At 41.8% G+C, this 23,630-nt stretch overlaps 1 protein-coding gene across 1 annotated transcript in view; it reads left to right on the top strand.

The window, feature by feature from the left end:
• The first annotated feature begins 4,429 nt into the window (after positions 1–4,429).
• Positions 4,430–23,630, top strand: part of NOSTRIN (nitric oxide synthase trafficking) — a 69,526-nt gene continuing 50,325 nt past the window's right edge. The window contains exons 1-2 of the mRNA XM_004601347.2: positions 4,430–4,515; positions 17,383–17,468. Of these exons, the coding sequence (XP_004601404.2) occupies positions 4,489–4,515; positions 17,383–17,468 (113 nt within the window). The 5' untranslated portion in view covers positions 4,430–4,488. The remainder of the gene's footprint in view (positions 4,516–17,382; positions 17,469–23,630) is intronic.

Raw genomic sequence — 23,630 nt, forward strand, 5'->3', positions numbered from 1 at the left:
GCGCGTGCACTCTCGGGCTCTCCAGGCGGCTCTGTCTCACCGCCCGAGTCCGGTGCCCCAGAACCGTTGTGTGTGCCGTCAGTCGAGGGCAGGCGACGGAAGGAAGAAGGAAGAGGGCCAAACTGGTTGCTCGATCCGTTTATTTCATTCTCTCCCTCCGCTTCTCTCCCGCTCTCCTGGGTCTCTCCCCGTGGATCTGCCCCGTGGATCTGGCTCGTGGATCTGGCTCGTGGATCTGGCCCGTGGATCTGGCCCCCCAACCCACTCTCACAGCCTAGTTAAATCTCCACAGCATCAGGGGGTTGGGGCCTACACGTAGGTGTGGTCACCATCAATAGGGTAAGGTTCCTTTCCCTTAGGGGATGCTTCTCCTAGGACTTAATTCTCTTTCAGCAGGAGGATCCACCCAAGGGCGGAGTCCCATGAATGTGTTTCTCTTCTCCTCAGCCAGCAAACATATATTCAAAAGGCACAAGAAGAAGAGAAAGGCAATATTAACTTATATAATATAAATTCAGTATCCTAGGAAGGTCTGACCTTGCAAATTAGCAGTCAGATTAAGGGAAAGCCACGGATTAACTGTTTTGGGGAAGAGAACATGGAGAAGTGATTATAGCTAAACAAAGGGATGGGAGAGATTCGGGAACACCTTGATGGGTGAGACTGGGGTAAGCCTAAACTCTGGGTAAAACCGGGACAAGCTACTTGTGGCAAGGAGGGAAAGGACAAAGTAATGTCATCCTACACTTTGGTTCCCCTCCATGTCTAAATTTCTTTCCATGTTCCAGTTGCTTGTGTAATTCTAGTGTTCTGGCAGCTACTGCTCAATGCTGGGAGCATCAGTGATAGCATTTTGTTGCAGGTAAAATGCAGCTAAGACTTGGTAAAATGGGGCTTACAGGTAAAGTCTGCAAGAGAACCTATACTGCATGCAATTTTGTGTCCTGCTAGCCTCAGGAGGCAGTCATCATGCTGTGACTAAAACCCACACTGCACAGGCTGGGAGTGGATCCCAATCACCCAAACGCCTGTGGAGCTATGAGAGGACCCAACCTGGAGCAAGGAACTGCCCTTTGCAGGAAAGGAAAAGTCAATTCTAAACTTGGCACAGGCACTCCAGGTCCATTATCTTCCCTCACAAAAAGAAAAAAATTCAGGAGGAGGTGAAAGAGTGAAGCAAGATAGTTTTTATTGAAATAGAAAGAGAGATGTAAGGGGAAAGAAAGTAGAATATGTGTTCAGGAGAGAACACAGCTTCTCCAAAAGCATTGAATTAATAGCTTTGGGGAGCAGGTTATACAATTCTTCCAATTGTATTGGTCTGGAGTTCTCCTCATACATAAAGGTAGACCTGGGTGTTGTCATAGGAAAAGCCTCACATTATTGATGGCCTTTTCATATTCTGATCACAACCTTTAGGTTCTTCTGAGGATCCACCCTTCTCTCAGTGGAAACTGCTGCATCTGATTGGTACTTCAGCGTCTCCATCTTCCAAGAGCTCAGGTTTTTACATTTTAGAGTTGTTAAATTCATGCCTGTGTACTATTTCAGGCTAGGCCATTTCTTCTTAATTTTCACAAGAGCTCATTTCTTTTTTACTTCCCAAAAGCTCGTTACCAGGGTCTCTAAATTTCTGCCTTTGGAAAGCCTAAGCAATGAACTGTATTGTGTGTTGGCTGGTTCCTAACTAAGTATTCTCCTCTCCACTTTGCTGGCAGAGCAAGTTTTCTTCCCTCTAAGTTCTCACCTTTTTACAGTTATTTCTAGGCCCTTGCAATGGAACTTGTGAAGTTGGTGGGCCTCCACTGGTGGTTTATGTGAGCTGGGGAGGAGAGAGACGGTCACTTTCTCCCAGTCTGCCTCTGCCACCCCCTGCAATCTAGGAAGGCTAGGACTGGTAAACTCTGCAATAAAACCCTTCATGGCACAGGCCAGAACCCCACCAGCCCCACTGGTGTCTGTTAAACTACACCTGATGTCAGCTTTATCTTCTCGGCGTAGGCATGGGGAGTTGATTTCCAACCTGATTTCCCAGGGAGCCAAGGACTCAGGTTGGAGTGAGAAATTGCTCTTTGCAGGAAAGGAAAGTTAGTCCTAGGCCTTACCCAGGGCTACTGGGTTCTAGTCTTGCCTTACAGAAAAGAATTTCAGGAGTAGACAATCAGTGAAACAAAACAGATTTTATTTGAACGGTTTTAGAGAGAGAAAGGAGGGAGAGAAAATGAGAGAGTAACGCTCTCAAGAGAGAACATAGGCTTCTCCAAAGACAAAGAGAGCTCCCCCCCCCCCACATCCCAGCAGTAGATATGACAGCATAAAGAAGAGAGAAGATATGGGTGCCAAATGTGCTCTGGTGCCACACGTACTTGGCCACTTGGGCACAAACAGCACATGGGCTTGGGTAGCATATATGGGCCCTTTGTTCAAGGTGGTTTTTATAGGGTTTTTCCCGAGTTGCACCATGTGGGGCTTTCTAGCTATAGGCAAGAATCTGTTGCTAGAGTTGTTGCCCAGTGGGTAGTGGTCTTCGAAACTCCTTTTCTTGACCTTAGTTCTTGCTGGATCTTCTCTCAGAGCAGAGCCTTCTCTGTCTGGGTTAGCTGAGCCTCAAGGATTAATCAGATTAAAGGACGGGAATTAAGGGTTCTCAAGTAATTTTCTTCAGGCCCTATTTGTAGGGATGGATCTATTCTTCTCAGGGTCTGCTGCTGGAAAAGGTCTTTTCAGGTCTTGCTTTCTGTATCCACAGGTGAGTCCACCTTAGGGCTAGTGGATTTACAACTTCCCAGAAATTTCATTGCCATTATGTGGGAGACCAAAATCCCTAATCTATCTGCCTATATCACTTGCACAGGAGCACATAAATGGAGGTTGAGATACTTGCTCAGCTCTGACGCATCCTGATCATCTACGTTTTATATCTTAGTCCTTGTTTGACAGATGAACTAACCACAGTGCAGCAAACAGCTATCACAGAACCACTAAGGGACCACAGTTAGGACCACAGCTACAAAGGAAACAAAAGTTGCTGATGGCTGATTTCTATTTGTATTTTTTAAAGTTTTTTTTTCTTTTTGGGTCACACGAGGCAACAATGCACAGGGTTTACTCTGGCTCTGGCTTTGCACTCAAGAATTACTCCTGGTGGTGCTCAGGGGACCGTATGGGACGCTGGGAATTGAACCTGGGTTGGCCACATGTAAGGCAAACACCCTGCCCGCTGTATGATCGCTCCAGCCCCAAGTTTTTTTCTTTTTTTTAAGAGGTGGTAGGGAGATAGTTTATGGGGCTGAAGATGCTTGTATGCAGGAGCACCAAGTCATCCCCTGGAACTTGTGTTAACCTGTCAGCACCATCATCAAATGAGACAGAACATAGGAAAAACATTTTCTGTTTTTGTTTTGCTTTAGGGATACACCCAGAAGTATTCGGGCACCAATTCCTGTACTTGGGGGTTTCTATCTGTTATGCTGAGGGGAGCATTTGGTACCAAGAATCAAACCAGCCTCTTACAGAAAGAAAAACCACACTTTAGTCCTTTGAGCTATCTTTCTTATCATACCATTTTCCTAGGGGATTTGGGTTTTTCTTTTTTTTTTTTTTTTTTTTTCATTTATTCTGTTTGGGGGCCACATCTGGGAGTGCTCAGGACTTTTTCCTGGCTCTAACCTCAAAAACCACTCTTGGCAGTGCTTAAGATTTTATGGGTTGTTGGGGATCCAATCCAGATCAGCCACTTATCTGCTGTACTATCTCTCCAGTCCCTAATCCCCTATTTTTAACTTGATTACTTAGCTTCTTGATCTTGTTGGGCGGGGAGTGATATTGGGTGGATTTAGGCCCTGTGGGGTGGTTTATTTATGCCCTAATCCCCAATAACCTTTCCTGGACATTTTCTATGATTTCCATAGTTATTGTGGGCTTCTTGGAGTTAGTTCAGGGAAGGAGCAATATTAACTTTGTATGTTGGATAACGGAAGTGGACATGGTTGGGGGTCTGGCTCAGGGACAAGTAGTTCACTATCTGTACAAATCACCTATCCCTGGAAGACCAAGTCTGAATGTTTCCCACAAGTCAAAGCATCTTAAAAACACATAAAGTAAAAACTATGATGAACAGACCAGGGGAGAGAATATGCAGGCCTCCCTGATCAGCCTTGAGCTCCTGCATTGTTAAGGACACTCGATGGCCTTTTCTCAGAGCTGCACAGCCAAGAACTCAGGAGCCGGCCCTGCAAGGATTTACACATGTCCATCTCACCATCTCCCTCCAGCTCTCTTCCCCCAGAGCAATTCTTTGCTTTTTCAAGAAACAAACGGGATGAAAGTCCAGGGCTGGGACTTCCTCCTTGGAGAGTTTGACAAGGACTGACGTACTGGAGGCCTTTGAATCCCGGAAATCCAGGACACACCCAAGCTTGATTGCAGCCCTCGAAGCTGCTTGCTGGGGTGCCGGTAAAAAAGGACAGAAGCAAAACGCCTATCAACATGAGGGACCCACTGACAGACTGTTCGGTGAGTAAACTGGTGTGCAGGAGGGTGGCTACATGCTAGGTTTACATATCAGTGAATTTTAACTTAAGAAATTTGAGACGCTCTCAAGTCAAATGTGTTTAGATATTGGCTGAGGTACAAAAGTCTTGTGGTTTTACTCTGATTTAATTTTAAATGGTGTCTGTTCTAGCAAATGATAGGGGGCAGGTCATTGTTATTTTTTTATCTGCCTGTTCATGGGAACACTTAGAGCGGGTCTAGTAACATATTCGCGTCAATAGTAGCTGTTTGGAAAACTTTTGTCAGACGTACACAAATGGAACTGACCTCGTGTGCAGTGGGCAGAGAACATGCAAAATACTTTCAGGCGGTTTTGGACTAGGAATGAAACGAGGGGTAAGTTTTCTTGAGTATTGTATTTCCTGAGATCACTTAGAGGCAAGGACTGCAAGTCCTACAACATGAAAGACAGACTCCCGGCTCTGATCGACCCTGGTGGATCTCAGACAGATTTCCCAAAATGCTTTGTTTCAGTTTGAGGATCCTTATCCAAAATAGATGCAGCAGAAGTCCAAAGATACGGTGAGGTCGTTAACAGCAATGGCAGAGATTGTAATTTAGGAAATGAGGAGCAATTCAAGTAAAGGAGGAGGGTGGAGAGCACATATTTGCTTTGGAAATGAAGTAATCAAGGATGTCTCAGAAGAAAAGGATTGAGTTCATTCTTCGTTTATTAAAAACAAAACAAAACAAAATGAAAACTGCAGAGAAGCAGATAAACAGGAATTGCATAAAGCCCCGTAAAGGAAAAGATCAACAGAGGATTATTGGCTTCATTTGTATTTATTCAATGATCCGGGAAAGCGCAGGCTCAAAGAAGCAACTTTAATTGTTACTCCACAAAGTGAGTTTATGAATCAGATGAGCAAGAGAAGCAGAAGCTCGTAATATTAATAATGCTTCCTTTCACTTTTTAAAGCTCTTTTAAATGTAAAAATAATGCAGATCTGATGTAAACTCAAATTCTAACAGTGTATAAATTTGGGGAGGGAGGAGCTGGAGTGATAGAACAGTGGGTAGGGCATTTGCCTTGCACGTGGCAAACCCAGGTTCGATTCCCAGCATCCCATATGGTCCCCTGAGAACCACCACGGGTAATTCCTGAGTGCAAAGCCAGGAGTGATCCCTGTGCATCGCTGGGTGTGACCCAAAAAGGAAAAAAAATATTGGGGGAGGGAGTGGTGGGAAGGTTGCTGGGGAATCGAACAACCCAGGGCCTTGTACATATAGAGCATGTACTCATGTACTCTACCATTGACCTACATCCCAGAGCAGTGTGTAGATTTCAAGAGTCAAGCTTTCAAGCTGGGGGTATAACTCAAAGAACTACAGAAACCCCAAGTTCAATCCCCACCATCATGTTCCCCCTCCCCACCCTACAGCTAGAGTGTAACCTAAGCACTGAGGTAAGCATCTCATCAAGGGGGAGTGGCCGTGAGATTCTTTCAAGTACTGCTTTGGAGCCTTCTCCCCAAAAATGACATGTTCTTTTGTTGTTGTTGTTTTGGGTTTTGTATCACACCTGGAAATGCTCAGGGGTTATTTCTGGTTCTGTGCTCAGGGATCACTCTTGCCAGGACTCTGGCCACCATCTGAGGTGCAGAAGGTCAAACCCAGGCCAAGTACCCTACCCATTATGCTATATCTCCCCTGTCCAACAGGTCTCTTTTTAAGTTCCTCCATTGTTTGTTGTTTATTTGTGTTTGTTAATTTTTTTTCTTATATTTGCTCCCTTTCTACACTGTTGTCTCCTTCCCTCTCTTGCCATTGATGCATTGAGGGTTTTGTATAAGGGTAGATGAGTGGGATAAGAGAGGAACAAAAGCAGAAACAAAAACTGTGAGCAAGATAGTACAGGGGTTGGGACATTTGCTTTGCCTTTCATTGACCCTGGTTTCATCGCCAACACCACATATGGTCAGCTGTGCCCGGAGTGATACATGAGCCTAAGCCCTGACTACCACCAAGTATAGCCTCAAGCCCCTCCCCCAAGCCATCCTCACCCTCCTACCCTACCCCACCTACCCACCCCGCCCCAAACAAGACAACAATACAAACTCAGTACCTATAATCACTAAAGAAGAAAGTCAGCACACCAAAGTAAGAGTTAAAAGGAAAGGAAGCTGAGGTCAATTTAAGACAAAACAAAAACTGAGGAACCAACTGCCTGACATCCTTTTCCAAGGCTGACTTTAGATTAGGATCTGGGTGCAAGGCTTCCTCGTGCACAGCCCCCAGAAGCACATTTCTGTGTCAGCATAAAGCTCCCTTGTCCTGACACTCGGAAAGGTTCTTTTCGTCACGCTCTAGTGTAGCCCCAAGGACTCCTATCCCGTTTCACAACCCTGAAAGTCATCTCCATGGGCTCAGTGCCACCAAAGTCATCTGGGAGGTAGGAGAAGGCGGATATCCCTTCAGCTAGGGTTTCAAATTCTAAAGTCACAGAATCTTTATTTATTTGCAATTGTTTCATCTTGATCAAGAGTTCAAGTTGATTTCCTGGTTCTGTCCTAGCTTGTGCTGAGGGAACAATGCTGTGTGAAGATAAAGTTGCCCTTTGGGAACAGAACAAACAAGAGAACAGATTGCAAATAAACGGAACACTCAAGTGTTTCATGAAGAAATCAGAAAGAACCCAAAACTTTTAACTGTCTGCAAAATGTCACTTTCTATTAGTCCCTAAGTTTGTGTTGAACACAATTACTTCAAAATGCCTTCTCAGAGTACTTACCCTGGTCTACCCAGAAGGACCCTGATCTACTCTGAGACCAGTTCTTATCCTGGTCTATAATCTGTGAGGGAATTAGCGGGTTTGAATAACTTTCAATGGGAAAGACATGACCTCTTTCTATAGATGAGTTTTAAACTGAAATTTAGAACTTCCTTCAATTCTGAATAAAAGCAACAAACCACAGTCATGTCCCTGTCCTAATAGAAATCACATGAATCTTGGCGCCAGACAGATAATCAGTGGTCAAGACACTTGCCTTGCATGCAGCCAACCTCAGTTCCATCCCCAGTACCCAATATGGTCCCCTGAGCCTGGCAGGAGTAATCCCTGAGCACAGAGCCAGGAGTTAGCCCTGAGCACCACTGGGTTTGTCCTCAAACCAAAAGTAAATAAACAGATCTTCATATAGCATTGTAGTTGTTTGTATACAGCTAGAAATAATATTTACACTCAGTGTGTCTTCGAAATTCGGGTTGATTCTTGACTTGTTTGAAACTCAGTATGTTAATTACATGTATAATAGCAATGACAAATTTTATGGAATTAAAATATATTTTCTGGAGCTGACCCAGTGGGTAGAATGCTTGCTTTGCATGTGGCATACCCAGATTTAATTTCCAGCATTCAGTTTGGTCTCCTGAGCTCACCAGAAGTGATCCCTGAGTGCAGATCTGGATTAAATCCTGAGCACAGATGGGTATGGCCCTCAAACTAAAGTAATAATAATAATAAAAATAAAGTAAAACATGTTTTCATAAGCATGTTTCAGCATAATTTATTTGCTTTGTAACCCTGTTATTTTGTTTTATGTATTTGAAGATATTCTGAGTAAGAGTGGTTTCTCCACAAAATGATAAAATATTTTAAATTTAGAATTATTATTACTTTTTTTTTGCTGTTTGGAGACCACATTCAGACGTATTCAGGGCTTATTATTCACTGTTTGCTCAAGGATCATTTCTAGTAAAACTAGGGGTACCATATGTGTGTGATACCAGGAATTGAGCTGGAATATGCCATGTGCAAAGCAAGAGACTTAACCCCTGTACTATCTCTCTGGCCCCTAACCCAGATTTTCAAATGTCTTTCTTTTAGTCATAACCAGTTTCCAAGATAGATTAATGACTTGGGTCATTTAACCTTCAATCGCATTGCCAGTGTCTGTGCTCAAATGAGTAGTCACGGGGATCATACAAAGATTGCCTAAGTGCTGCACCAAATTTTTTAACTAATCTTGAGAGCGTTAGAAACTATTGGAAGAAAACTGTTTCAAGTTCTGTTTTTGACCACAAAAATAATTGGTTGAATCCTGATGTTTTCATGCCCAAAAGCTTAGCTTGTAAGCTAAAATACATGCCAAAGAAAATCCTACCCATATGTGTGTGCAAAAAAATAGGATCAAATTATCTCCAACTGGATTCATCCAATCATCCAATCACAAAAGGAAGTGTCTTTCTTTAGAAATAATGCCTTCATAATCAAGGGCAAAGAGTTTTTACTTTTACTCACTCCTACAGTTTCCAGATACGGGACCTGTCAACACAGACATCCAAGTGGGAGACATGGTTAGCCCCTTCTCTTAGAATCCTAAGGTGTGGAAACGGTCCGCAGGTGTGGGCCACTCCTGTAGCCTATTTGGGTGCCCAGCTGAGATTTCCATTTAGGAGGCTCAGCCTGGCTCGTGGAATATTAGCTGGTGCTCAGAAAGAGCAGCCTGTGCAACAGCCCAGGACTCCTGAGGAATCTGGTTCATTGTGGAGAGAAGGAGGCAGGTGGAGTCTGGCCTGGATGCCTTATCCCAAAGCACCTCCAGTGTGCATTAGCAAGCAGTGTGACATGCTTTTATACAGTGTTTGGACCTGTTTGCTCATCAGTGAGTAGAGGATGGAATGGACTCTGTTCTTTAATTTTCTAGATCTCGGAATCTGTGATAACTACTGCAAGCATTCCAGACATAACACAGATGCTTATAAACATGGATAACAACTTAGAAAAAGGGGCAGAGCTTTGAAATATTATCCTCTTGTGAATCAGAATTCACAGGTACACAAGTTTCACAGTAGGCAGCCAACAGAAGTTTATTTGATTAAATGTAAATGGAATGGTGTGTCTTACTATGAAACCTTTTATTACTACTTCCAATAAATATATTGGAAGTATATATTGTATATTTATATATAGTATAAATATAAATAATATATTGATAGTATATAAATATACTGTCATCTGGCTAAAATGGACGTTTCTAGAATAACTGGACTCAAACATTTTAAGCATTCAGACTATGAAAAAATCAGAAAGTAGCCAAGTCAAGGTCAATAAAGTATATCTTATATTGTTTACAAGTCATCTGATTATTTCATGTGCCATTTCATGTTGCCTAAATTGTTACATAGTTTTGTAATGAAAATATTTATATAAAACAATTTGTTTAGAATACCGGGAAGAAACATCTTCCAAAATGGCTGAATGAGCAATGTTTGTTCACTATCTGTCTGCTGGAATTTTTAGGTGCTCAAAAAAGATACCAAATATTCCACCACTAACCTGACACTAGTTTATTAGGACAAAAACACTAGTTTCTTTCTTGTAATTGATGACAGCAAGAAAAAGCAACATACAATATAAATCCAGAAGATGTGAGGTTCTTTCCAGAATAAATACTTGGTGGGGTAGAGTATTTAAAAGCTCAATGGAAAGAAGGTAAACACCAAAAACTCACTTTCTCTTGACCTTGTTCTGAGCACACTTTTTATAGTGACTATAGGGAACCTCTGTACTGACCCTTTTAGTAACTCTGTAGCACTGTAACACTGTCATCCCATTGTTCATTGATTTGCTCAAGCGGGCACCAGTAACATCTCCATTGTGAGACTTGTTGTTACTGTTTTTGCCATATTGAATATGCCATGGGTAGCTTGCCAGGCTCTGCTGTGCAGGCAGGATACTCTTGGTAGCTTGCCAGGTCTCTGAGGGGGTGGAGGAATCGAACCCGGGTCGACCATGTGCAAGGCAAATGTTCTACCCGCTGTACTATCATTCCAGTCTTCTAAAGTAACTCAGTCCAAGTAAACTTAATATGATCATACTGATTAACCATTCATGTTTCTTTATCTTGCATGGCTTCTCAAGTTGCTTGTGTAAATCCTTCTCATTCCACTTTTGTCTCTAGTTAATTAGTTTTGCTTCAGTTGATTGGATCTTAACTTACCAAAATAAGGTGATTGAACTTCAGTGGTTTCCAAATTGTGTTTTGTTGGGAGCCAGAGAGATAGTACAGCTAATAGGGCGTTTGTCTTATATGCATCCGATCTGAGTTTGGTTCCCAGGACACATATGTTCCCCAAGGCCCACTAGGAATCTTGAGCACAGAGCTAAGAGTAAGCTCTGAGTACTGCTGGGTGTGGCCTCCAAACAAAAACAAAAATCAAATTGTGTTTTGTGTGATTCTTTCAAAGACTTTCCTCTCTTCTTAAGAAAGTGGGATGTGATCAAAATAACAATGAGATATCATCTTACACCACAGAGACTGGCCCACTTCCAAAAGAACAAAAGAAACTGATGTTGGCGCGGATGTGGGGAGAAAGGGACTCTCCTTCACTGGTGGTGGGAATGACAACTGATTCAGCCCTTTTGGAAAACAATATGAGTACTTCTCAAAAAATTAAGAATTGAGGTCCCATTTGACCCAGCAATACCATTCCTGGGAATATATTTCGAAAATGCAAAAAAAGTATAATAGAAATGACATCTGCACTTATGTGTTCATTGCAGCACTGTTTACAATAGCCAGAATTTGAAAAAAAGAAAAAGAAAAAAAAAACCCGAGTGCCCAAGAACAGATGACTGGTTAAAGAACCTTTGGTACATATACACAATGGAATACTATGCAGCTGTTAGAAAAGATGAAGTAATGAAATTTGCATAGAGATGGATCAACATGGAAAGTATCATGTTAAGTGAAATGAGTCAGAAAGAGAGGGACAGACATAGAAAGATTGTACTCATTTGTGGAATATAAAGTAACAGAATGGGAGACTAACACCGAAGAATAGTAGAGATAAACACCAGGAGGATTACTCCACAACTTAGAAGCCGGCCTCACATGCTGGGGGGAAAAGGCAGCTCAGATAGAGAAGGGACCACCAAGTAAAGGGTGCTAGGAGGGCCTGCTCGGGATGGGAGATGTGTGCTGAAAGTAGACTATAGACCAAACATGATGGACACTTAATACCTCTATTGCAATCAACAACATCTAAAAGGAGAGAGAGAGAACAAAAGGGAATGCCCTGCCACAGTGGCGAGGGGAGATGAGGTGGGGTGGTGGGAGGGTTACTGGGACCATTGGCCATTGGTGGCGGAGAATGGGCAATGGTGGAGGGATGGGTACTCTATCATTGTATGACTGAAACGCGAGCATGAAAGTTTATAAATTTGTAACTGTACCTCACAGTGATTCACTAATAAAAAGTTAAAAAAAAAAAAAGAAAGAAAGTGAGATGGGGAGGTGGAATAGGGAGAAAGCCCAAAGCTGAAGTCAAGAGATATACTCTCATTTGGGCAGATATATCCCAATATTTTTTCATCATGAACCATACAAACACATACACATGAACACACTCTACGTGATATACACCATGCACACATATTTATGTATGGGGTCTCTGGGTCTTATTTGTTGTTCATGCCAGTCTGCTCTCAGTCTCAAATCTGAGTAGATGGTATATATGAAATGTATAGAATCATCTAAAGAAGAAATGATAATAAAATATGGATATATCCTTTAAAAATTAATTATTTATTTATTTTTAAATTTATTTTTTAGAGCATTACAAAGCCATTCATGATTGGATTTCAGTCATACAATATAATGGATATATTCTTAACAAAGCTTTTACTTCCTGAAGTCACCTTTATCTCAGAGTTTGTTAGGGATGGCTGGAACATTACCTACTGGGTCAAAGATAAAGATTCGCTCTTGTGCTATAATCAGCAGAGTACAGCTCTTATCTATTCATACAGTTACAAATACCAACACCTGTCTTGATTATTGTGTGCCTGGTCTGGAGTTTGGGAAAGAAGTTACAGGTGCACCTCACATGCAAAACCTTCTAACCTTTAGCGTGTGGCTCGAGCAGAGCTCCAAGACCTGTAGCATCTGCCTAAAATGTCTTGTCCCTTTACCACTAGTGACTCTGAACAAGCATCATTTTCTATCTGTGCCATCATTCAAAGAGAGATAGCAAATGCCAGTCTATTAGATAACAGGAAATTTCTTCTGAAAGTAAAAACTGCCAGCCCCCGGCTCATTAGCAACCGTATAATGTGTTTTGTCTGAGCAGCCCCCTTGCTTTAAGGTTGCATGTGGAAGCTTTGGAGAAAGACAGTCTCTCCACTTCATCAGATTTCATCCCTCCAGCCCCTATCCACCACCCCTGACCAAAGGCCACTGGGTTTCGAATGGAATCAGTGAGTACTAACTTCCCGAATAACCTGACCTTCTGAAACTAGTGCCCTGAAAATAGTGTTTTTTAAAGGTGTCTTGAGAGGTCTGATGAATCAATAAGTGTGAAAGATGCAGTCACCCCTGGGGTCCAAGCATGGAGAAATACTCCACCTCTTCTGTTTATTTTCATGTAGGTGAGAGGCAGCATTTCCCCTTCTTGCCTCATCCTCACACATGGTGTCTCTCCCTGGGACTGTGGGAAAGAGACTGTCCTCAGATGACAGCTGGCAGGGAGCCAGGTAGGGTCTCCTCCTTTCTCCCCTTACTCTCCTTCCAAAGGCCTCAGAGTTTTTCATCCCTCCTTCCTGCTGGATTTTCCCAGGTTCTTAGTGTTTCTGAGAAGAAAACCTCATTCTGCAAGTCTCCTTCTTTTTTTGCACATGACCTTGTGGTGTTTGTGTGGATGCAATGCTTCTGTTTGGCTTGCCTGGAGAGAAGTAGCTGGGAAAAACACACTTAACCCTATAAGATGTTTCTAACTAAATCAAAGGAGAACACTACAGGGCTATAAAGATAATCCTAATGATTTATTGAAGATAAAATAAGATTAGAAGTAATGAAGATTTACAGTGTCCTTAGATGAGAAGATTAAATGCCATTTACCAAAAAAAAAAGAAAAAAGGTCTATTTTAGGGATAGAGAAAAAGTTCAAAGTGCTAAGCACAGGCTTTGCTTGTGAGAGGTCTGGGGTCAATCCCAGCACTACATGGTCCCCTGAGTACTGCCAAGAGTGACCACTGAACTCAGAGCTAGAAAGAGTATGCCAGCTGTGACTCAACTTCTCCTCCACGTTCCACTTTTCCATATTTATTTGTAAATATAGATATGTGTGCATATTTATAATGTACACATATACATACTTATTTGATACAATTCCAATTAAAAGTGATTTTAAGTAAAATTGCAGAAGGGGTTTAGTACAGAGGGTAGCACTGTAGCACTGTCATCCCATTGTTCATCGATTTGCTCGAGCGAGCACCAGTAACGTCTCCATTGAGAGACTTGTTACTTGGCATATCAAATATACCACGGGTAGCTTGCCAGGCTCTGTCATGTGAGCAGGATACTTTCAGTAGCTTGCCGGGCTCTCCGAGAGGGACAGAGGAATCAACCCCGGGTCGGCTGCGTACAAGGCAAACACCCTACCCGAGTGCTATCGCTCTAGTCCATGAAAGATATGTTTGCTTGCAAGTGGCTGATTTGTCCCTGGTACCACGTATTGTTCCTTAAATCACTGGGAGTGATTCCTAAGGACAGAGATAGGAGTAAGTCCTGAGTACAGTCAGGTTTGAACCAAAAACCAAAAACAGCAAACAAAAAGCAAATCTTTCACCTTTCTTTCCTCAGTTGCACTAAGGGCTAGACAGGCTGAAGAGTCCAAGGTCCTGTGCCCTGAAAATATTGATCTTATTTTATTCTACTCCTCACCGAGGTGCATTTATGTGAGATGTTATTTGGTTTTATTGCTAGAACATTTTAAAACATTATTTGGTGGGGTGAAGGGTTAGAAGTAATGTTGAAGTAACAAAGAAGTACACCAAACAAGCAGAAACAAATTTCCTCAAAGATGCAAAACATATGCCTGCATTTGGGAACCCTGGGATCATTCTCTGGCACCTCATGGTCCCCTGAGCACTACTTGGATGCCCCCTGCCATACACACACATACAAAATGCTCACTAAAACTTGTCTCCTGTACCTGTTAGAGGAAGACGATCTGATTGTGTCTTGCTATTCACAGATGGCAAGATGATTCATTGTTCATGGAAATAAAAATGAGAAAGCCAATTGCCTGATAGAGCGTAGCCACTTAGCCCAGAAGAATCCCACCTTCCCAGCAGAATTCCTGAGAATGCCTCTTCAGCTATGTTTTGCTTGTTCTATAGGGATTTGATGAATCCTGGCTACAATTTTGGGCAGGATGGAGGTAGTAGGTAGTAGACCGCACCCAGCAGTGCTCAGGGGCTACTGTTGGCTCTGTGCTTAGGGGGTGACTTCCACAGTGCTGGGACCTATGTGGTTCCAAGATTGGCTGCATGCAAGGCAAGAACCCTAACTCCTGAGCTAGCTCTCCAGTGACTTGTGCTAATTTTTTAAAAATCATATTTAGATGCTAAGTACATCATATTTTAGCTTGGCTAGATGGGAAGATATGACCATGAGTGGCCATGTTCCCATGGGCCAATAAGGACATGGCCTCAGTCTCTCCAGCCCTGCACACTCCTCCCCGACTGTTTCCCGCTGGTTCACATGCCTCAGTAGTACCTACAAGCCCAGGATTTTGCAAGTTTCATTTATAAAGGAAGGATGTCCTTAAGAAGGAGCATGGCACACTGACCCATGTCCTTGTGCCTCAGGCAGTTTCAGTGGTGCTCTGCATCTACTATATTTACCATGGTTTTCTGAGTTCAATTCAGATAAGAATTAAACAGTTACATAAAGGTAAAAGGGACTTCAAGAAAGGCCTTGGTTCATTCTATTCCTAAAGAAAAAGACCTGGATGAGGTCATTGCTATAAGTTCCCTTCCTCCTAGTAGTCCTGTGTCCTCTGCTTATGACCCTATTAGCACTAACCTCAGATGCCAGGATGCTGCCAGCACGTGTGGGTATGCTTGCTGCACAGTGAGCTTCAGTAGGCATGAGACTCCTCCCCTTTTCTTTTCTCTTTTTTTACTGAATCACTGTGAGATACGGTTACAAAGCTTTCATGATTGAATTTCAGTCATACAATCATTGAATACCCATCACCTCCATTTATGGTGTGTGTTTTCCACCATAAATGCCCCCAGTATCCCTCCCACCACCCCCACCCCATCACACCCCCTACCTCTTATGCAAGGCACCTTCCTTCTTACACTCTTTCTCTATTTGGGGGCATCATGGTTTGCAATACAGGTACTGAGAGGCCATTATGATTAGTCCTTAGTCTACTTTCAGCACACATCTCCCATCCCAAGGTATCCCTTCCATCTTATTGACTTAGTAGTCCCTTCTCCATTCTAACTGCCTTCTTCCCAGCACAGGAGGTAGGCTTCCAAATTGTGGAGTCATTCTCCTGTCTCGTCTCTACTGTCCTTGGGTGTTATTCTTATATTATGTTATTTTGTATTCCACAAATGAGTGCAGTCACTCTATGTCTTTCCCTCTCTTTCTGACTCATTTCACTCAGCATGATACTCTCCATGTCCATCCACTTATAAGCAAATTTCATGACTTCATCTTTCCTAACAGCTGCATAGTATTCCATTGTGTAGATGTACCACAGTTTCTTTAACTGTCTGTTCTCAGGCACTCAGGTTATTACCAGAATCTGGCTATTGTGAACAGGGCTACAATAAACATACAAATGCAGATGTCATTTCTACTGTTATTTTTTGCATTCCTGTGATATATTCCCAGAAGTGGTATTTCTGGGTCATATGGGAACTCAATTTTTAGTTTTTTGGTTGCTCTCCTTTTCTGTCTTCACACAGCTCCCAGACACAGGCCAAGAACAACTGTGCAGGAATATGCTGGTTCATTGTTCCAGGAAAGGGTCTCAGCTATGGTCAGGCTGCACAGAATCTGCACCTATGATAAAAATCTCAATTAAGATTTGCTCTTCAAGCCCATGTTCCTTCTCAAACACATATCTTGCTTGCATGTCTGTTTCTTTGCTTGCCTATTTCCACTCTGAGAAGCCAGTATTCTCTCTTGAACTATACTTCTGTCATTCTTTCCCCTCACATCTTCCTAAATAAGTTTCAATAAAAACTGTCCTCTCACCAAAAGTTCAAAGTAAAATGAAACTCATTTGCCACACATTCCCAGAAGGAAAGAGTTTGGAGTGGTTCTGGTTCTTAACTCACCTGCCCTTAATCAAGCAAGAGGCAGAATTAACTGACAATTATTCTCCACCAAGGTACTTAAAATTTACTATCCCCAAGGTCTGTCTTTACAAATAGAACTTCCAGAATGATGTTGTGGTATTCTTAATCAAATTATAAAGCCTTTTGCTTGAAATTCTTGTGTCTGCTGGCTATTTATTTATATGTATGTAAATGAAGGTCTATCTATAAAAAGGTTTGATTCAACCCTGAATTTAACTCATTGGTCGACATCCTTATTATTTAGTTAAAAGATATATGAAGGGAGTTAGGATACCTTTTACTACATGCTCTTCACTTAGTTTCATATTTCATCAGAGAAACATGTCAATGGTTCATGGTTTATCATTAGGCTTAAAAATATTCTTTAGGAATTTGGGGTGGGAGGAGACAAAAAAATGATTCCACAGTGTCAATCAGAGTGTACTTTTGACCTGCTTGGGAGCAATAGTGGGTAAGAGGAAACCAAATGCACTTTGATGCTGAATAGATGCATTTTGCCTACAGAGAAATTGATAAGTCAGCTTTATTTGTGTAAAGTTTTCAGGATCTTTGATAAGCAGAAATGATGTCATTTTTATTTTAGGACTCATGTAAGAGGTATACGTTCTTGTAGCCACAACATCATTTCTACTAACAGTCATCATGTCAACAGCCTTCAAAATTTAGAGGCGTTCTCTCTTTGGAAATACTCATAATCCTTCTGTGCATCTTTTCTTTTTCAGTATAATAAAGTGTACAAGAACCTAAAGGAGTTTTCTCAAAATGGAGAGAATTTCTGCAAACAGGTCACAGCCATTCTTCAGCAAAGGTACAAAATTCACATTTGCAATAAGCAAACACTTCCTTTTAGCTCGCAGTAAGTGATGTGACTAAGGAATGATTACAAGCTGTCCTACTTTCCCCAATGCAGTGGTGATATTTGCTACATTTGAGGTGGGTTTGAAGAGTGATTTTTCCTCTATTGCACATTTGTCATTTGGGTACCATAAAAATCAGGGAACAACAGGAAGTAATTATGCCTGGAAAAGCTTCATCAAGTCTCTTCTTTATTCCCCAGACTGAATTTATCATACCCTCCTGGGGCCCACTATTAAACTTGATGTGTACGACAATTATTGCACTTCTCACAATTTTAGAAACTATTGTTACCTACCTGTCTCCCCTAGGAGGGCAGGGGCTCTGTCTTGCTCATCTTTATGTGCTGAGCTCTCAAAGCCTGGCCTCTTTAGGCAAAGAGAGGTATGATGAGTGACTGGATGGATAAAGGCACAGTCATATATCCAGAATCATCTACTCATTTTACTAGATGTAAATATGCATAAAGCTGGACTGAAAGGATTGCATCTGACTTAGTCAAGAAAGTTACAAAAATCCCTGCTTAAAAATGGAGGATCCAAGGACTAAATTAGGCGATAAAGAATTTCTTTGTTCATTACCTATGTCTAATAAACAGCTATAAAGATATCTCCCAGAGAGATGTTGTTTCTTTTAAGGTAATCAATTTTAGATTTAAAAATATTGTGTTTGTACCATGGGAATAAAGGTTCCAGGGCCAATTGCATTCTGAATTAGTAAGCAAAGAGCAGAGGAGATCATTAGCTTTATTAGGACAAATAAATCAGGCTCAATGAAACAAATTATTTCTATGCTAACAGGCAAGTTGCTTTAATTCTATGAAAGTGGAAGAGGGAGGGTCAATATGGGAGAAAATTTTTTCTGTAAGAAAACATTTTTTTGGTGTGTGGAACCAGACAAATGATAAAGCAACCAGGGTGCTTGACTTGTGCAAGGACAACCTGGATTTGATTTCTGGAGCCCTATATGGTTCCCAGAGCATTACCTAGACTGATACTGAGTACAGAGTCAGGAGTAAGTCCTGTGCACAGACAGATGTTGCTCTCTCCCCTCAAATCCATTTTTGTCAGCCTCCACGGAAATGAAAAGAAGACTCATTGACTTTTACACAGATACATCCTGTTACTTTGATTAGAAAGCATTTTCTGCAGGTCAGACCAAATCTGCGCTATCTTACCATACCTATGGTATGGGTTACATTCCTTTATGTCTTGGTTATTTAGTGCCCCAGTGCTCAAAATTAGTGTCCAGTTTGTGAAGACAGAAGAAAGGTAAGTAGTGGCAATTCGTGCTTGATAAACAACAGAGATATGAATAAATATGGAGAATAGCCTCTCTAAAACAGATTCTTTTTTCCTTTGCCAGGCCACTGTATCTGCACACCATGTGCAACCTGCACTTCCTACTAGTGTTTCTCTTTGTGGTGGCATCTCAGACTACCATCTGCTCTGGGTTTGCTCATGTGAAAAAATCCTCTACCCAATATCTAGAGAGGCAGATAACATTCAATGAAGAAGATTCACTTAGGTAGCTAAGGTAGCTAACGATATCTTCCATCATAGTTTTACCCCCATATGGGACAAATTTAGAATTTGAAGATCTGAAAAATTTTGAATAGCAAAATTTGATTAGCAAAATTATGGACACGTCTCTGGGATGAAAATGGCAAAGCCTCAATGTTGAAAGGACATTTACTGCTTTACTTAGACCAAAAACTTTTGCTTCACTTTAAGTCATTGATACAGTTGATGCTTTCCTAGACATTTTACAAATTAAACTTCTACAGTTCAATTCTTTCACCTGAACCAAGATGCCATTTTGGCATTATTTTATATTTATTCTTGATCAATGTGTATCTGATTATTTCTTCTTACTTAAGCTTTATGCTTTTCTTCCTTACTTTGTTGTCTTATTATATGATTTAACTTAAAGGATTTTTGACTCTGAAAGAGTTGGTATCTAGGGGGAACTGACAGTGGTTACTCCTGGCTCATGCACTCAAGAATTACTCCTGATGGTACTCGGGGGACCATATGGGATGCTGGGAATTTAACCCAGTCGGCCACATACAAGGCAAATGCCCTACCTGCTGTTGCTATCGCTCCAGCCCCAGAAACTGTTTTCTTATTTTAGGTTTTTTTTTTGGGGGGGGCACACCCTGTTGTGCTCAGAGATCAGTTCTGGCTTCGCACTGAGGGACAACTCCTGGCTGGCCTGCATGACTGTATGGGATGCTATGGATAGAACCTGGGTCAGCTAAGAGGAAAACAAGCATCATACCCACTGTTTTATCACTCTGGCCCATGGGGGAATTGTTTTCTAACGGACATTTACTGATAGTCTAGGAATGTGTCTCTCCTTAGTTTAACTATAGTGATACATGTCAGGTGACATGGACAGGGGTCACATACTTCTGGAATTGGGTCATTTCTTTCCCATGGAGAGTGATTCTCAAATCACTACATCTTCTGGTGTTTGAACTGAGCAGATTTAATAGCCATGTTAAAGGAACCGGTGATTATGACACAGGTATTATCCCTTGCTTCATTTTGTCATTCTTTGAATTCAATAATTATTTTTGTAAACACACAAAAGAGGTAGTTTTCCAGGCAGGAATGCTGATCTTATTTTTTGTCTCTGAAATGGGTGAGTTTAGCAACTAAGAATCAGTGCTTTGCATGTTTTAGAAAAATACCAGCGAATCCAGTACTTTTTAAAAGAGTATAACTATAGGCAAGTGATAGGAATCACCTGGAACAAATAAAATGAATTCTTGGAATTTATAAGGTAGGCATTTCCACTGAGAGTGAGGACAAAGAAAATCATGAAGGCAAATCTCATAGTCATGAACACAGTGGCAGATAAATTGAAATATGGGCACTTCTGAATTAAGGGTACCTTCCTTCTAACATACATTTACTAAACATTTTTAGACTGAATTAATAAGAGATGCAAAGATATAATTTTTTACTATTGTACCTATCCACACTCCCTCCCTTCTTTCCTTCCTTGCTTTTTAATTCTTTCTTTCTTTCTTTCTTTCTTTCTTTCTTTCTTTCTTTCTTTCTTTCTTTCTTTCTTTCTTTCTTTCTTTCTTTCTCTCTCTCTCTCTCTTTCTTTCTTTCTTTCTTTCTTTCTTTCTTTCTTTCTTTCTTTCTTTCTTTCTTTCTTTCTTTCTTTCTTTCTTTCTTTATTTTTCTTTCTCTCTTGCCACACCTGGCTGTGCTCAGGGCTACTCATGGTGGGCTCAAGGATCACTGCCCAGGGATCACTCCTGGTGGGCTCAGGGACCTAATGGAGTACTTGAGATTGAACCCAGTTGGTTGCGTGCTAGTCAAATGCCCTATCCTCTGTACTGCCTCTCAAACCATGGTCTTTTTTTTCTTTTTCTTTAATTTTTTTTTAATTTTATAAAGCAGTTCTGAGTGGGGCTCGTCTGAGTGGGAAAACCGAGTGGAAAAACCGAGTGAGACCTCTTATAGTCTAGCCCACTGATGTGCCTAAAGCAGCACACATGTGTTTAGTTTTAACATACTTGCTTGTATTCTTTGATATACATTCTCCGTCCCTCTTGGAGAGCCTAGCAAGCTACCAAGAGTATCCCACCTGCATGGAAAAGCCTGACAAGCTTCCTGTGGGGTATTCAACATGCCAAATACAGTAACAATAACAGGTCTCATTCCCCTGACCCTGAAAGAGCCTCTAATCATTGGGAAAGACAAGTAAAGGAAAGGCTGCTAAAATCTCAGGGCTGGGACAAATGGAGATGTTACTGGTGCCCGCTTGAGCAAATCGATGAACAACAGGATGACAGTGATACCGTGATACAGTGACAAAGTAGTTCACAATATTCATTTACCTTTGATATTCAAACACCCATCCAACCACCATTACACCTTCTCACCACCATATTTCGGGTGTTTCAATCCTGAACTTCAATCCCTGCCCCAAAGCAGAACTGAAATGATATAACATTTCTTTCAAAGGTTGGTTGTCTCCTACTTTGAATCCCATCAGATGTGGTGCAGTACTCTTGGACTATAGGTAGAGTTGGTCTATGAAGATTCGCTCAGATGCAAATATTGCTGCGTGGTCCAGGAAAAGGCTTACCGGTGGGTGAGGTTTGGCCAGAGCATATGGAGAGCTGCCATGAGCAGGGTGGTGAAGGGTTCTGGAGGTTTTAGGTTGCTGGGGCTGGAACCGTTGGTGTAGAGAGAGGTCTCACCCACCCCCACTCTGGAGTGCCCCGAGTGAAACAAACTGGCACGGGGGTCTTTTTTTTCTAATTCAAGCTAAGTGTCCTCAAGTAGGGCCCTGGAAAATCCCTGTCCTTGTCTTTTCGGCAGGGGTGAAATGTGCACACAGTCAGAGGGTTCAGGAGCTCCTCTCAGCTCTTGTGCTTGGGGATCATGCTTGACAGTGCTTGGGGAGCATGAAGTGTTGGAATCAAATCCAGTTCTTTAGCATACAAAATATGTGCTCAGCCAATTGAAGTCCCTGTCATTGCCTTCAATACATCATCCATTTCGTGGTCATAACACTGATACAGACCATTCAGAGATTCTCTGTTCCCTTTAGTATAAAAGTCCATCTTCATGGGTTATGACATAACCTTTGAAGGCTCAAGAATGTAGGTTATCAGTAAAAGCACTTACCTTGAATATGTAAATCGTTAGTTTGATCCCCCTGTAACTATACAAACAAAACAAAATTCAGCAAGATGAAATGAGATTTGCCTTCTTGGCCTTATACCTTTTTTGATTGTTTGGGTTTTGGCTCTTGAATCACAACCAGATATGCTCAGTGCTTATTCCTGGTTTCTGTGCTCAGGGATTACTCCTGGCACACTCAGGGATCCATATGTAGTACTGGAATCGAACCCAGATTGGCTGCATGCAAAGCAAGTGCTTTCATTCCTATGCTATCTCTCTGGCCCTTGCTTTGTCTGTTACTTATCCTGGGTTTTCTCAGTACACTATCTTTGCCCTTTTCATTTTACTGAGTCACTCACAATCACTTCCATCCACTCCTAACCCTATCATGAATTTTGCATTTGAACACTGTCCTCTGCCTGATAGATCTATTTTCACCTCCTTTGGCAGACTTCATATAATACATTCTTCAAAATTTAGTCATGCCATGCTAGTGAACCTCCCTTGACTACAGTGCCCAGGCTCAAGACAATGCTCCTCAAAGATGTATAGAATTAGTTTTTCCCTCTCTATAGCTCCTTCTACTCCACCCTATTTTTCTTCAATGGAGGTGGAACTGCTTGAGGAGTGCATTCCTCAGGAGAAGAACCAAGATAAGCTCTGAGCAGACGTTCAATTGAGGTTACTAAGTGAGAGACTGCAGTAATAATGTGTGAGTGACTCTAATCAGGCCCTTGAAAAGGTAAGAAGTGAAAGTTATGCAGCCCCCCCGTTTTGGGTTACTGAGCCACACCCAGAAGTGCTTGAAGGCTATTCCCAGCCCTGTGCTCAGAGGTTGCTCCCTGAAGTGGTCAGGGATCAAACTCAGGTCTCCTATATGTAAAGAATTTGCTTATCCCATTAAGGTTTTTTTCTGGGAAAGTCTGCTTTGGGGAGCCAATGAGAGTGTCAAAAATTTGCTTGCACAGTATGTAACAGACAATCTTGAATAAAAGCAAGAATTGAATAAGATCAGAATAGCTCATTTATCCAGCACAAACTATAGATTAGGCACTGAATTATACGTATCTCACACTTGGTTCCTTTCATTTGAAATCTTATAACCCTACTTGGTACAAAACATACCTAATTTACTGATGACACTATGGAAAAGAGGATATGTTTTTATTTATGCTCAGGTCAGCCCAAACAAAATGCAAGGTGAGAAAGTGACTTGCGGGGGCTGGAGTGATAGCACAGCGGGTAGGGCATTTGCCTTGCATGCGGCAGATCCGGGTTCAATTCCCAGCTTCCCATATGGTCCCCTGAGCATTGCCAGGAGTAATTCCTGAGTGCATGAACCAGGAGGAACTCCTGTGCATCGCCAGGTGTGACCCAAAAAGCGAAAGAAAGAAAGAAAGAAAGAAAGAAAGAAAGAAAGAAAGAAAGAAAGAAAGAAGGAAGGAAGGAAGGAAGGAAGGAAG

The sequence above is a fragment of the Sorex araneus genome, chromosome X (genome assembly GCF_027595985.1).
Source record: "Sorex araneus isolate mSorAra2 chromosome X, mSorAra2.pri, whole genome shotgun sequence".
In the NCBI taxonomy this organism is placed as follows: Eukaryota; Metazoa; Chordata; class Mammalia; order Eulipotyphla; family Soricidae; genus Sorex; species Sorex araneus.